General features: G+C 39.4%; 1 protein-coding gene across 3 annotated transcripts in view; it reads right to left on the bottom strand.

Annotated features, from left to right (window-relative positions):
• Positions 1-15,041, bottom strand: part of REPS2 (RALBP1 associated Eps domain containing 2) — a 216,049-nt gene that overhangs the window by 111,970 nt on the left and 89,038 nt on the right. For all 3 annotated transcript variants that reach the window (XM_081278301.1, XM_081278302.1, XM_081278303.1), the window contains exon 5: positions 7,969-8,066. In XM_081278301.1, coding sequence (XP_081134427.1) covers positions 7,969-8,066 — 98 coding nt within the window. The remainder of the gene's footprint in view (positions 1-7,968; positions 8,067-15,041) is intronic.

Below are 15,041 nucleotides of genomic sequence, written 5' to 3'. Positions count from 1 at the left end.
TCACTCTGTATCCTTTGGAATTTGTGGGAAAAAATTTTAAATCTCTAATTGCTCTGAAGAATAAGAATCTTTGAAAGCTTACAACTCACAGCCAGAAATAATAACATCTGTGCTGTTCACCGCATAATCTGCAATAACTAAACCCTTAAAAGTTCTTTCCCCGTGGCTCTGTAAGGAGAAAGACCATCATGAGGTGGTTTGTTCTTCACCAAGTGGGTTAACTTAAGTCATTCACAAGCACATCCATTTACATTTCTTCAGATAGCTCATCATTAGCTTGGTTATCTGACAGACAGGAAAAGTAAAGTGCAAGAACTAAATGTGGAAGTGACATTATGCTGAAATAACCACAGGGATACTTCAACAGGGTCGAAATCAGTGCTCTTAGACAAAGGGAGAGGGTAAAGATTCAAAAATAAGAAAGACAATGCCTGAGACACTATCAAACCACATATGCACACACACACACACACACACACACACACACACACACACATCCACAGAGGCCAACCGGTGCCTCGGTAGAGAATTCCCAAACCCTGAAAGAGCCCTGGTGGTCCCCAGCCACTTTGTGGGCCACTTACTTGGCTAAGTATTATGTAAGAAAATCAGAGTGGATAAGACAGTAGTACCAGGTATGCCTTAATCGTTTGCCTGATTCATTATTCTTCCCAATGCATAGCACTAACTCTGTCATGACTGAATTCAGTCCAGGCCTAATCGTTCAGCCATTCTCTATTCTCTGCTTTCCTTATCTTGCTAGCATCCTGGTCCAGTCCACTCACAAAATATTTTCACAGCACAAAAAGTTCTGTCAGTGCAATGTCAGCCTCCAAGAAAGACTCTTAGAATGAACAATTTCCTTGCAGTGACTAGCAAGACTCTTCTGGTTTATGCCAATAGCACTCTAACAGAGACTCCAGGGTATTTGTTTCTTTTTCTTTCCTTAACCCACTTGCTTTTTGCTTTAGAATCCTTTTGCAAGTACTCAAGGAACAGAGAGAATCCGCTTATTGACCTAAGTACCTAAAATTAAGCCCAATGGGGGAAAATGGCTAGAACCTGAGACTGAGTAAAAGTGGGGAGGAAGAAGCAAGATAAACTAATCCCCAGCACTGTAAAAGGAGAGGGAGGGGAAAAAGGGGGAAAGAGAGAAAGAAATAGGGAGGGGAAGAAAGGACACAACTAAGTTAAAGAAACATCGTTCATGCTACAACAGTGGTCCATTTTATAGCTCTTGCTGCTCTGTCACTGTGACTTATTTATATTTTTTATTTATTTATTTATTCTTGTGCCAGGATTTGAACCCAGGGGCTCTTAACCACTGAGCCACATCCCCAACCCTTTTTTTTTATTTTTATTTTTTATTTTGAGACAGGGTCTCCCTAAATTCCTCAAGGCCTTGCTAAGTTGCTAAGGCTGGTCTTGAAATTATGATCCTCCAACCTCAGCCTCTAAAGTCACTAGGATTAGAGGCATTCACCACAGCACAGTTTTAAATGAACATGTTTCTTTCTCTTCTTCTCTCCCTGTTCGTACTCTTCCCTAATCTCAGGGGGAACAGGATTACCTTTCTTCCCCATCCTAAACAGATTTATCTATCCTTGAGTACACAACCTCCACAGCAACAATATAATTCAGACTTCCAGGATGGCACCAGAAGATCTCAGAAATGACTATCTCCCAGGGGCTGGGGCTGTAGCTCAGATGCAGAGCACTTGCCTAGCATGTGTGAGGCACTGGGTTCGATCCTCAGCACCACATAAAAATAAACAAATAAAACAAAGACATTCTGTTCATCTGCAACTACAAAAAAAATTTTTTTAAAAGAAATAACTATCTCCCAAATTAACAAAGGAATTACAACTCCAACAGAGAACAATGGAATGGAGTCTTTGAATCACCTCTTTAAAAGCCCCCTGCTCCCCTTCATGGGCTGAATCACAGGCTCTGGGACGGGAGTCCCCTATGCTTCTCCTTTGCCAGCAAAGTAATAAAACCTTTTTCCTTTTTCTCAAAAACCATCTCCTCACTATTGAATTGGCACTGGTGACAAGGACCAAGCTTTCAGTAACACTAATGGCAATTTTTTTTTTTTTAATTCGGGATTGCACCCAGGGGCACTTAACCACTGAGCCACATCCCCAGCACTTTTTTATATTTTTATTTTGAGACAAGAGTCTCATTAAGTTGCTTAGGATGTTACTAAGTTCCTGAGACTGCCTTTGAACTTTTGATCATCCTACCTCAGTCTCCCAAGCTGCTGGAATTACAGGCATGTGCCACCACACCTGGCATGGCCTGTGCTAATGGGCTGAGGAAGTCAAGACAGGAACAGTGAGGGCTGGTTTTGTGAGGAAGGCATCTCACTTGAGAATGACAATGGGACAGATACTTGAGTGAGGACATCTGGCTGATGTTGATATGTGGTGATCAGCCTCCATGTAGCTAAAGAATGAATGAATGAATGAATGAATGAATGAATGAAGCAAAATCAGGGATCACCAACATGTAAGGGGCATAAAGAGGAAAGTGGAATGCAAAGAAGTTAGGAAGAAGTAGCCAGAGAAGCAGAATGAAAACCAAGAGAGTATGGCATCACAGACACCAAAGGATGATAGCATTTTAAGAAGGTGCCCAATGCCAATAGGTGCCAAGAAGTCAAATAAGACAAGGACTTAACATAAGATAGATTCTGGAAACCAAGGTAAACCAGAGGCTGGGATATGGAGTGAAAAGAAAAGATATACTTCAAAATCCTATGCCAACAAAATCACAAATGACTACATGGTCTAGATTTTTAAGATAACTTGTAAAACGTAAACCACAAAATGATCTCTACATCTGATAAGACATGAAACAGGAAAGGAAATTTATAAATTTTTTGGTATAAGGGACTGAACTGAGCGGCACTTAACTACTGTGCCACATCTCTAGCCATTTCCGTTTTATTTAGAGACAGGGTATCACTAAGTTACTTAGCGTCTCACTAAGTTGCTGACTGAGGCTGGCCTTGAACTTGTGATCCTGCTACCTCAGCATCACCAGAATTAAAGGTGTGTGGCATCATTCCTGGCTTAATTTCTTTACAAACCACTATCAACCACCCACCAACATAGGTTATGCTTAGTACCTGAAATGGTGGAGGGAACATCTAACACCCAAACCAAAAAAAAAAAAAAAAAAAAGTGAAATTCCTAAAATATTAAGCAAAAAGATTAATCATTCTGATGTTTGGATACTAGCACTTGTAAAATGCCACATCCAAGATCTGTAATGGCACTACTCAGGGGTCCCTAAAGGCCTTCCCCAGGACCCTAGAGGCCATGTACCCTTCTAATCAGGCAGAATGGATTTGAATATCAGACCACAAAGGAAGTTAGAAGGAAGAGAGAGGGTTGCCATCAGCACAGAAACAAAACAAAATGAGAAGAATTAGTCAACCCAGCTAGCCTAGTACCATGCCTGATAAATACTAATCCCCTTCCACCAAGAACCTTCACTTCAAATCCCCTCATCTCCATGACTAATTCAGGTTGGCATTCTGTTTTCTGGAACATGGAGTCCAGCCAAACCAAGCTGACAAGCATAAGAAGGAAACCTAAGAACTGAAGAAAGAAAAATACATCAGCCACAAAAACCACAGACTGCTGTCCTGAATAAGAAAGGGCCCTTGCTCTCCTCTTCAACAAGGCCATGCTTCAAACAGGAGGCAGGAGAATCTCTACTGATGCCAAACAAACATTAAGAGAATCAGATGGTGGGACTTGTTACAATGCATTGATAAATCCATGCTGAGTCATTTGTCATATAGAAATGAAAACTTTTACCCCAGGGCAGTTCTCTACAGTATACCACAAGACCTTCTGATGACCAATTGCTGTCAAATACATGTGTCCAGCTTCAGATCTCACCAAAGCTCCAGACCCACTGAACCTGCCAACTCTTGGTTACTTCCTCTGTGCTCTCAGAAGCTCAATTCCTAATATACAACACTGATCTATGACACCATTTTCTCTCGGCACCAGTTTTTCGTTTGAAAATGACATCATCATCCATCCAGTTCGGAAACCAGCAATCAGTGCAGAGAATGGTATGTATCCAATATCTGAACTTTGATCCTACAACTTCCTAACTGTGACCATAGGCAAACCTTAAGTATTTAAAACCTCAGGTTTTGTTACCTTTTTAAAAATGGGATAACAGTAATTAACTCAAAAGAGTTAATGTGTACAAAATGCTAAGCATGTGGAAAATGTCTTTGTATAGGCAATTCTGTCTTCTAGCCTGTTCCCCATTCACTGTTCTGGTGAACACCTCTGTATCCTTCTCATTTCAACTCAAATATTACTCCCCTATCGAAGCCTTCCTTGATCAGTCCCTGTCTGTCCAGGCTAGGTCATACCTTACCCCCATTTTTCATCCTAGAAGCACAGTATAATTTGTGTTCACATCACATATCATAACTGTTGCTGGGGTTTGCTCTACTTCACACTTTTGCAGGTGCTGGTTTGTTCATCTTATTATCCTGCTGTAATTTTGACCTAGGGGCTCAAAGACATTGCTGTTTTTTTGTTTTGTTTTGTTTTGTTTTGTTTTTATATTTTTATTTTTTAGTTCTCGGCGGATACAACATCTTTGTTGGTATGTGGTGCATCTTTGTTGGTATGTGGTGCTGAGGATCGAACCCAGGCCGCACGCATGCCAGGTGAGCGTGCTACCACTTGAGCCACATCCCCAGCCCAAAGACACTGCTGTTAATAAGAGGAGTTTACTTAGGCCCATCAATAATTATATATTTACCTTGTGATGGTTTGGTTAATGAACATCTCCTCCAATAGCCTATAAGCTCTATAAGGGCAGGGACTGCTAGTGTTAACCTCATTTTTATATCCTGAACACAGTACCTGAGCAGCACTTAACAGGTGTCTCTAAATATTAATTCACTGAATGGCTCAAGAAGCATGTTTATCAGCAGAAAGGAGTACCTAGAGATCAAAAGAGAAGTCAGAAGGCACCAATCCAAGTAAGTGCTCATGGCCATCCCTTCCAGGGTCTTGGTAGAAGGCATTCAGGAACTCCTGTCCTAGCACTACAAAGCTCAGGATTCACTGCTTGTCTGATCATCATCCTAACCATTGAAGATCTAGTCTCCACATAACCAGAACATACTCTGCAGGAACCTGCACAATCATAACCTGGAGAGTCTGGGGATGAATCCCAGTGTCTCCAATACCTTCCCCAACATAAATATGTCTCTACAATGGATGGGAATCTGGTGTTTAGAAGCACATATTTTTGTACCACAAGATCTCTAAATGCAGCCAACTACTACATCTGGGGCTCAGCTGAAGAAACAACTATCTGTTCCAAGTTGGGGGTAAAATTGAGCTGTGTTGGCCTTGGGAGAGAATGGCATCTTAATTTCCCAATGTGGTACCAAAAAAGAATTTTCAAGAACACTTTTTAGGGGCTGGGGCTATAGCTCAGTGGCAGAGTGCTTACCTAGCACATGTGAGGCACTGGGTTCAATTCTTAGCACCACATAAAAATAAACTAATTAAATAAAGGCATGCTGTCCATCTACAAGAACAAAAAAAAAATTTTAAAAGAATACTTTTTAGGCTGTGTATGTAGCCCAGTGGTAAAGCATTTGTCTAGCATGTGTGAAGCTATAGGATCCATAAAAAGCACAACACATGCTCACTAAAAGGATGCTTTTTTACTATACCCAATGTTTATTTATAAAGCAACTTTAGAACCTAGCCTTCTTATAATATAGAACTCTTAACGGGCAAATTATTTCAAAGGGCAGATTTTTTGGTGGAGGGAGTACGAGGGATTGAACTCAGGGACACTTAACCACTGGGGCACATCTCCAGCTCTTTTTGTATTTTATTTAGAAACAGGGTCTCACTGACTTGCTTAGTGCCTCACTTTTATTGAAACTGGCTTTGAACTTGTGATCCTCCTGCCTCAGCCTCCCAGGCCCCTGGGATTACAGGCGTGCAACACTGTGCCTGACTCAAAGGGCAGGCTTTCACATTGAACAGGCCTCAGCTCAAATTCTGGCTCTGGGGCTGAGGCTGTAGCTCAGCGGTAAAGCGCTTGCCTCCTATGTGTGAGGCCCTGGGTTCAATCCTCAGCACCACATAAAAATAAATAAAGATAACTGTGTGTTCATCTACAACAAAAAATATTTTTAAAAAATTCTGGCTCTGGAAATGGAAGGAGACCCTCATGGTTATACAAAATTACATACAAGAGGAAGTGAGGGGAAAGGGAAAAATAATACAGGGGGGAGAAATGAATTAGAGTAGAGGGGGTAGAGAGAGAAGAGGGGAGGGGAGGGGAGGGGGGGGATAGTAGAGGATAGGAAAGGCAGCAGAATACAACAGACACTAGTATATCAATATGTAAATCAATGGAAGTGTAACTGATGTGACTCTGCAATCTGTATACGGGGTAAAAATGGGAGTTCATAACCCACTTGAATCAAAGTGTGAAATATGATATATCAAGAACTATGTAATGTTCTGAACAACCAACAATAAAAAAATAAAAAATAAAAAAATATATAAAAAAAGAAAAAAAATTCTGGCTCTGATACTTACTACCAATGAATAAAACCTTCAATGAGCTACTTGACCTCAGCCAAAGTCAACTCATTAATAGAGCAGTACCTAGAGCTTATGGTTATAGGAAGTGCTAAATATATCACACATGGCTGAATTATTATCTTTAAGAAAGTTCTTTATACACAGAGTACCACTTTAAAAGATCAACTACTGCACCTTGCCTAACACCAGGTCCCATCCCCAGAAAGGACTCAGTGAACTCCAGGATCTTCTTCAGACTTCCAATCTAATAGTCCACTTCTTTATGAGAGTGTCCAACATCACTCTTCTATTTTAAGTAGAACTCTCTGTGAATAAATGATCCTTCTTCCTGAATTATACAATTGAAATGTTACACAAACCACCCCACTTCCTCTTGTATTTAGTGTTAAACAATAAACATAGTTTTTTATAATTTATCCTCTGCAAGCAGACACACACAGGCACACACACACATCATTCTTCTGAGAAAACGACTTCACCACAGGAGTCAAGTACTTCACAAGACAACAGCTGCAGACATAGAAAAAAAATAAGAGCTCTTTATTCAATGGAAAACACTGGAAAAGCTGAAGCTGTCTAAAGCTGTAATGTGGCCAGGAAAAAATGAGATATCACCTGTTCTTTTGTATCTGACATATAAAAACTGTAGTTTCTGCCACTTGCAAAATAATTATTCTCCAAACAGCATTGTCCTAGACAATGAGAGAATATGGAAGTACTGCTGCCTTTTATAATTGAAGGCACAAACCAAATGGAAAACAATTATGTACTGAATTAATTATAACAAAGAAAAGGTATAGACAAAACAGGCTGCTTTAGAAAAAGTAAAGCTTTCCTTGAAGGAGTTACCTAATGATTAAACAGATAAAGGCGGAAGGATGCTTTATATCTAAAGATTGAGAACAAAAATCAAGGACTAGCCTGGTTTATCTAAAGACAATGAAGAGGAGTAGAAATAAACACGATAGAAAATATACAAGCAACAGAACAAGAAATGCAGTATTTGTGCATGGAGGTAGTTATATATCTTCCCTGAAGGGTAAAAGATGGTCCATCAAAAAGCCACATCCTCAGCCAGGCACTGTGGCACACACCCGTAATCCCAGTGGCTCAGGAGGCTGAGACAGGAGGATTGCGAATTCAAAGCCAGGCGAAGCAATGGCAAATCACTAAATAACTCAGTGAGATCCTGTCTCTAAATAAAATACAAAATCAGGCTAGGGATGTGGCTCAGTGGTCGAATGCCCCTGAGTACAATCCCCAGTACTCCCCCCCAAAAAAGCCACATCCCCAAAATTCAAAGCTTGTCTCCACTCTTTCACTGGCAGAGCCCTACTTCATTACTTACCCGGATAAGGGAAGCCTGATGCCGAAGGGGTTTGGCTCCTGGACCCCCAGATGAAGGTCCCTCAGGCTGGACAAGGGGCTGTCTAGCTTCATAAGGAGCTGAAAGAGCAGGAGAGAAAGTTAGCATGGTATGCAACAATTCCACCCAAAAATTATGACTTCACATTTAAACTGATATAGCATCTGCTTTTCAGGGAAGAATTGGCAAAGGAATTAGAGCATAGGCTCAAAGGGCCACCTAGGACAGATGAATCCTTGGGCACAATTTCACTAAATAGTCTAAAGACATCCAATGAATTCACACTAAAGCAGAAAAATATTTACATCAGGTTAACATTAAGGAATAAAGTGTGTGGCTGAAATAGTGAAAACTTTAATTGTTTGGGTTTTTTTAATTTTATTTTTTTATTGGTTATTCAAAACATTACAAAGATTGCAGAATCACATCGGTTACACATCCACATTTTTACATACTGCCTTATTAGTGACTGTTATATTCTGCTACCATTCCTATCCCCTACTATCCCCCCTCCCCTCCCCTCCCCTCCCATCTTCTCTCTCTACCCCATCTACTGTAATTCATTTCTCTCCTTATTTTTTCCCATTCCCCTCACAACCTCTTATATGTAATTTTGTATAACAATGAGGGTCTCCTTCCATTTCCATGCAATTTCCCTTTTCTCTCCCTTTCCCTCCTACCTCATGACTCTGTTTAATGTTAATCTTTTCCTCCTGCTCTTCCTCCCTGCTCTGTTCTTAGTTGCTCTCATTATATCAAAGAAGACATTTGGCATTTGATTTTTAGGGATTGGCTAGCTTCACTTAGCATAATCTGCTCTAATGCCATCCATTTCCCTGCAAATTCCATGATTTTGTCATTTCTTAGTGCTGCGTAGTACTCCATTGTGTATAGATGCCACAATTTTTTTATCCATTCATCTATTGAGGGGCATCGGGGTTGGTTCCACAGTCTAGCTATTGTGAATTGTGCTGCTATGAACATCGATGTGGCAGTATCCCTGTAGTACGCTCTTTTAAGGTCTTCAGGGAATAGTCCGAGAAGGGCAATAGCTGGGTCAAATGGTGGTTCCATTCCCAACTTTCCCAGGAATCTCCATACTGCTTTCCAAATTGGCCACACCAATTTGCAGTCCCACCAGCAATGTACAAGAGTACCCTTTTCTCCACATAATCGCCAGCACTTGTTGTTGTTTGACTTCATAGTGGCTGCCAATCTTACTGGAGTGAGATGGTATCTTAGGGTGGTTCTGATTTGCATTTCTCTGACTGCTAGAGATGGAGAGCATTTTTTCATGTACTTGTTGATTGATTGTATATCCTCCTCTGAGAAGTGTCTGTTCAGGTCCTTGGCCCATTTGTTGATTGGGTTATTTGTTATCGTATTGTCTAATTTTTTGAGTTCTTTGTATACTCTGGATATTAGGGCTCTATCTGAAGTGTGAGGAGTAAAAATTTGTTCCCATGATGTAGGCTCCCTATTTACCTCTCTTATTGTTTCTCTTGTTGAGAAAAAAACTTTTTAGTTTAAGTAAGTCCCATTTGTTGATTCTTGTTGTTAACTCTTGTGCTATGGGTGTCCTATTAAGGAATTTGGAGCCCGACCCCACAATCTGTAGATCAGAGCCAACTTTTTCTTCTATCAGACGCAGAGTCTCTGATTTGATATCAAGCTCCTTGATCCATTTTGAGTTAACTTTTGTGCATGGCGAGAGAAAGGGATTCAGTTTCATTTTGTTGCATATGGATTTCCAGTTGAAAACTTTAATTGTGATTTTAAAAAAAAGAGTAGCTAGAAAAGTGCCATGTTAAAAGTGTCCAAATTCTAGATGAGGTAAATTCTATATATGCCTCTGTTTAAATGTCGTCTACTCACCATCCAACCCTGAAGAAAATCAATATGCATTTTGAATACTAAAAATCAACATTACCATTTATTTTTTTAAATAAATGGCACCGTCTTCCTTCTGTATAATATAGAAGACAAAACTGAATAAAGTTCAAAAATGAATAAATGTATTTTATATTTATACTATTTTGCTATTCAGTAGCCAAACTTCAAAAATGATTTCACTACCTTTAAAAAAAGTTTGTAAGGCCCAAAAAAATAATGTTTTTTTTTACTTCTTTTGTTTCCAGAACACTTAATAATAACCTTGTCAATGTGGCAGAAGACAGTTCAACATAACCAAGTAGTATTCAGCTCCAACAGAAAGGAGCACTTCTCACCCAAGTTGAAACTATTTCTCATCTCTGTGGGTTAACAGTCCAAGTTCTGGACAGAATGTAAATACATAAAATACTTTTTTTTCTTTAGTTTACTTATAAATAAAATTAAATGGAGAGCAGAGCAGCCTCTTATGGGATCAGTTTACCACTGTTCTTTCTAAAATAAAGAAGGTATAACAACAGTACATCAAAAACAAAACACTACTGGGCTCACATCTGCTTTCTATATTTCTTCCTAGCAACTAGAAAGCAATATAATAACATATCAAAATATCAAAATGATTGCCTGGAAAATCCTTAAGTAGATTTTCAGAACCTACAAAGAATGGATACAAATAGAAAAACTGAAAAAGAAATATATATTGAAAGCACATAATTCAAATTGCAAAAAGTAAGTCAGCTGGTACCTTGTGACAAGTAGGATTTTTTGTAATTTATTCCATGTTGATTGAATACTGACTTCAACACTTAATACCAACTGCACTCTGCCAAAAGATTTTTTTAAATGGTACTGAGGACTGAACCAGTGAGCTTTACCTCCATCTCTTTATTTATTTTATTTTGAGACAGATCTCACTAAGTAGCCAAGTCTGGCCTCAAACTTGTGAGTCTCTAGGATTGCAAGCATGCACCATAGTGTCTAGCTTGCCAAAAGATTTTAAACAATTAACCATAGCATGGTTGGAATCACAGTGGTCATAAAGTTCACCTGGGAGGCAAAGCCCATGAGTTCCATGTGCTTCACATTAGAAGGAAGAGACTCTTATTTGCCAGCGGGAGATATGAGGAAGGAAACCACTATCTAGCCTTCACCTCCAGTCCCTCACCTACAAGGTGTTCCCTTGGAGGGAGGAAGATACAAAGTGAGAGGGAGGGAGGGAGAGGTTATTTTCATCAGGAGGCCTAGATGAGGACTCAGTGGCATGAAGTCAGGGAAGGGGGTGTCATTCTGAAGGTAGATTTCCTCTTCCTACTATATGGAAAGCCTGATCTCACCAACCCTGCCTATGACTAAATATGAGTGTCTGAAGTCCATCAGGCCACATATCTATAACATATATTCCAGTCAGCTGTGTAAAGTGATATTCAGGTCATCATCAGACCAGTCTGACTTCTGGCTCATTTCTCAATTGGACCTGAACTCAGGAACTTAAAAGGTAGGGGTTATTTATTGTATTGGCTTGCTTTGCTCCCAAATGAAACCCAAAACATTCAATTCAATGCAAACAAAGTAATTCTTCAATCATTTTACAGGAGGTTTAGGAAGGAAAGAGAAGTACCATCTTTCTCCAAAGGAAGAACTATTTTAAAAAAAACCTTAAGATTTCATCACTCCAAAGTTTACTATCAAACTAAAACTTTGCCAGTTTCTTACTTATGATACTAAGACCTAGAGATTCCACTACTAGGTGCCAGAGAAATAACAGCATATGTCACAAAAAGATTAATGCAAAAATTGTTCATAGTATCCTTATTCATAACAGCCAAACACTGGGAAACAAGTCAAATGTCCATCCAGAGAATGACCATCAAATTGTAATATAGTCACATTTTGGAATCTACTGAATAATAACACAAAAGGAACTACCAGTACCACTATAACAGTGAATTTCAACCACTATGCTGGGTGAAGGCCTGTAGTCACAAATGAATATAATCATTCTGTATGTTAAAATTTGCATGAAGTTCTAGAAGAGGCAAGATGGTGTAACAAAATCAAAACAGTCCTTGTGGGCTGGGGATGTGGCTCAAGGGTAGCGCGCTCGCCTGGCATGTGTGCGGCCCGGGTTCGATCCTCAGCACCACATACAAAGATGTTGTGTCCACCGAAAACTAAAGAATAAATATTAAAATTATCTTTCTTTCTTTCTCTCTCTCTCTCTCTCTCTCTCTCTCTCTCTCTCTCTCTCTCTCTCTCTCTCTCCTCTCTCTCTCTCTTAAAAAAAAAAAACGGTCCTTGCATTGGGGAGTAGGCAGTGATTGGAGAGGTTATCTCTGCCATAATGGAAATGTATTTTTATTTAAGTGGTGGTTACACAGGCATATTCATCTGTTAAAACTCAAACTGATGATTTAAAATGTGTGCATTTTGCCAGGCACAGTGGTACATGCCTATAATTCCAGTGACTCGGGAGGCTAAGCCAGGAGTATAGCAAGTTTTAGGCCAGTCTCAGCAATTTAGCAAGGCCCTTAGTAAGTTAGCGAAATCCTGTCTCAAAATTTAAAAAAAAAGAAAAGAAAAGAAAAGAAAAAGGACTGGTGATGTGGCTGAATGGTTCAACACCCCTAGGTTCAATCCCCAATACCTCCCACCCAAAAGTGTGCATTTATCATGTATAAATTTTACCTCACTTAAAAAGTATAAAGAGAAGTGTCTGTTCAGGTCCTTGGCCTGATTGGGTTATTTGGGGGATTTGTTTTGTTTTGTTTTATTTTGTTTTGTTTTGTTTTTGTGTGTATGTTTAACTTTTTGAGTTCTTTATATACCCTAGAGATTAGTGCTCTGATACGTGAGGGGTAAAAATTTACTCCCAAGATGTAGGCTCTCTATTCACCTCACAGATTGTTTCTATACAATTAATCAATAAATATATGAAAAAATGTTCACCATCGTTAGCAATTAGAGAAATGCAAATCAAAACCACTCTAAGATTTCATCTCACTCTAGTCAGAATTGCAGCTATTATGAAGACAAATAACAAGTATCGGCGAGGATGTGGGGGAAAAGGTACACTTATACACTGCTGGTGGGACTGCAAATTGTGCAGCCAATATGGAAAGCAGTATGAAGATTTCTTGTAAAATTGGGAATGGAACCACCATTTGACCCAGCTATCCCTCTCCTCCATCTATATCCAAAAGACTTAAAAACCGCATACTAGGGGCTGGGGATGTGGCCCAAGCAGTAGCACGCTCGCCTGGCATGCAATGTGGCCCGGGTTCGATCCTCAGCACCACATACAAAGATGTTGTTGTGTCCGCCGAAAACTAAAAAATAAATATTAAAATTCTCTCTCTCTCTCTCTCTCTCTCTCTCTGTCTCTCTCTCTCTCCTCTCTCCTCTCTCCTCTCTTAAAAAAAAAACGCATACTACAGGGACACAGCCACATCAATGTTTATAGCAGCACAATTCACAATAGCTAAACTGTGGAACCAACCTAGATGCCCTTCAATAGATGAATGGATTAAAAAATGTGTCATATATACACAATGGAATATTACTCAGCAATAAAAGAGAATAAAATCATGGCATTTGCAGGTAAATGGATAGAGTTAGAAAAGATAATGCTAAGTGAAGTTAGCCAACCCAAAATACCAAATGCCAAATGTTTTCTCTGATATAAGGAGGCTGATTCATAGTGGGATAGGGAGAGGGAACATGAGAGGAATAGATGAACTCCAGATAGGGCAGAGGGGTTGGAGGGGAAGGGAGGAGGCATGGGGTTAGAAATGATGGTGGAATGTGATGGACATTATTATCTAAAGTACAGGTATGAAGACACAAATGGCGTGAATATACTTTGTATACAACCAGAGATATGAAAAATTGTGCTCTGTATATGTAATAAAAATTGTAATGCATTCTGCTGTCATATATAAGTATGATTTTTTAAAAAGTATAAAGAGGCATGGAAGCATGGACATCCTTAGCATAGGCTGCTAAAAGTCCAGAAAGAAGCAGGATGTTTTGCTGGCACTGGGCAACTTAGAAGCCCAATTTGAATGGAATGAAAGGATGGGGCAAGAAATAAGAGTACATACAGACAAGTTTTTAAAATAATATAGAAGGTAGAACTTAGCGACAGGCTGACTCAGTATAAGAAAATCAAATTGACCTATGAATTTAAAACCAACTTCCAAAGCTCAAATAATATTAGAAAGAGAAAAAAGACCTACTTCTAAAAATAGAGAAATCAGGCAAGGGAAACGATAAGAGGATAATGAAGAATTTTTAGCCCTGTTGAGTTTTCAACACCAGTGGGATATTCAACTTTCAGGAAAGTGATTTTTTTTGTTACTATCCATTAGCAATGTCATCTTGCATTTACACAGGAATTAATTTCCCAAACAGATTTTATATTCGTGTTCTTACTGAAGCTCATAACATCCCTAAAGGACACTATGACTGTATGTTAAAAGAGGCAAGAAAACTATGGTTCAGAGAAGTTAAATGGCTTGCCCAAATTCATGTAGCTAGTCACAGAATCCCAGACCTTCTGATTCCAATCCAAAACTCTTTCCATCATGTCATCCCTGCTTCTCTCTGCCAGTTTACAGTCTCTCTAGTTCAGCCTAGCACACAGTTTTGTTTCTGTGACCCTCAGGAAGCTCTACTATTTTCAATGCAGCAAAAAACCCCACAGAAACTGGGTCATTTTCAGTCACTGCCCACCAAATAAAAGGGGGAGGGGGCTATAGTACAGCCAATTCAAAAATACCTTACATCGGTCCTATCGTAAAACTGGGAGCCTAAACCCTAGAAGGACAAGATGCTGCGGTGAATTTATGGAGCTTTAAACATTACAGTCCAGGCAGCCAACTTTGCAAGTCATCCTCAGAACCAACTAACATATTTTACCACTAACATAGCCAGCAGAGCATAAATGTGAGCAAGCAGGCAGCCCCACAATTGTGTGTATTGCATGCTTTTCAGTAAAATCCTTTCCCTAGCATTTCCTTTATTTTTATTTCAAAACACAAGAGCTCAATATTTTCACTTATGTGCTCAGTCTTTAAAGGGTGGATCAAATCCTTTGCTTTTGCATAGCTACATTTTAAAGAAATTTCATCAAGGCAGCTATTATATAAAAAATGTTTGATATGTTT

This window comes from Spermophilus citellus (genome assembly GCF_964194105.1).
Source record: "Spermophilus citellus genome assembly, chromosome: X".
Lineage (NCBI taxonomy): Eukaryota > Metazoa > Chordata > Mammalia > Rodentia > Sciuridae > Spermophilus > Spermophilus citellus.
The sequence above is the reverse complement of the archived record's forward strand: the minus strand, read 5'-3'. Positions and strand labels throughout refer to the sequence as shown.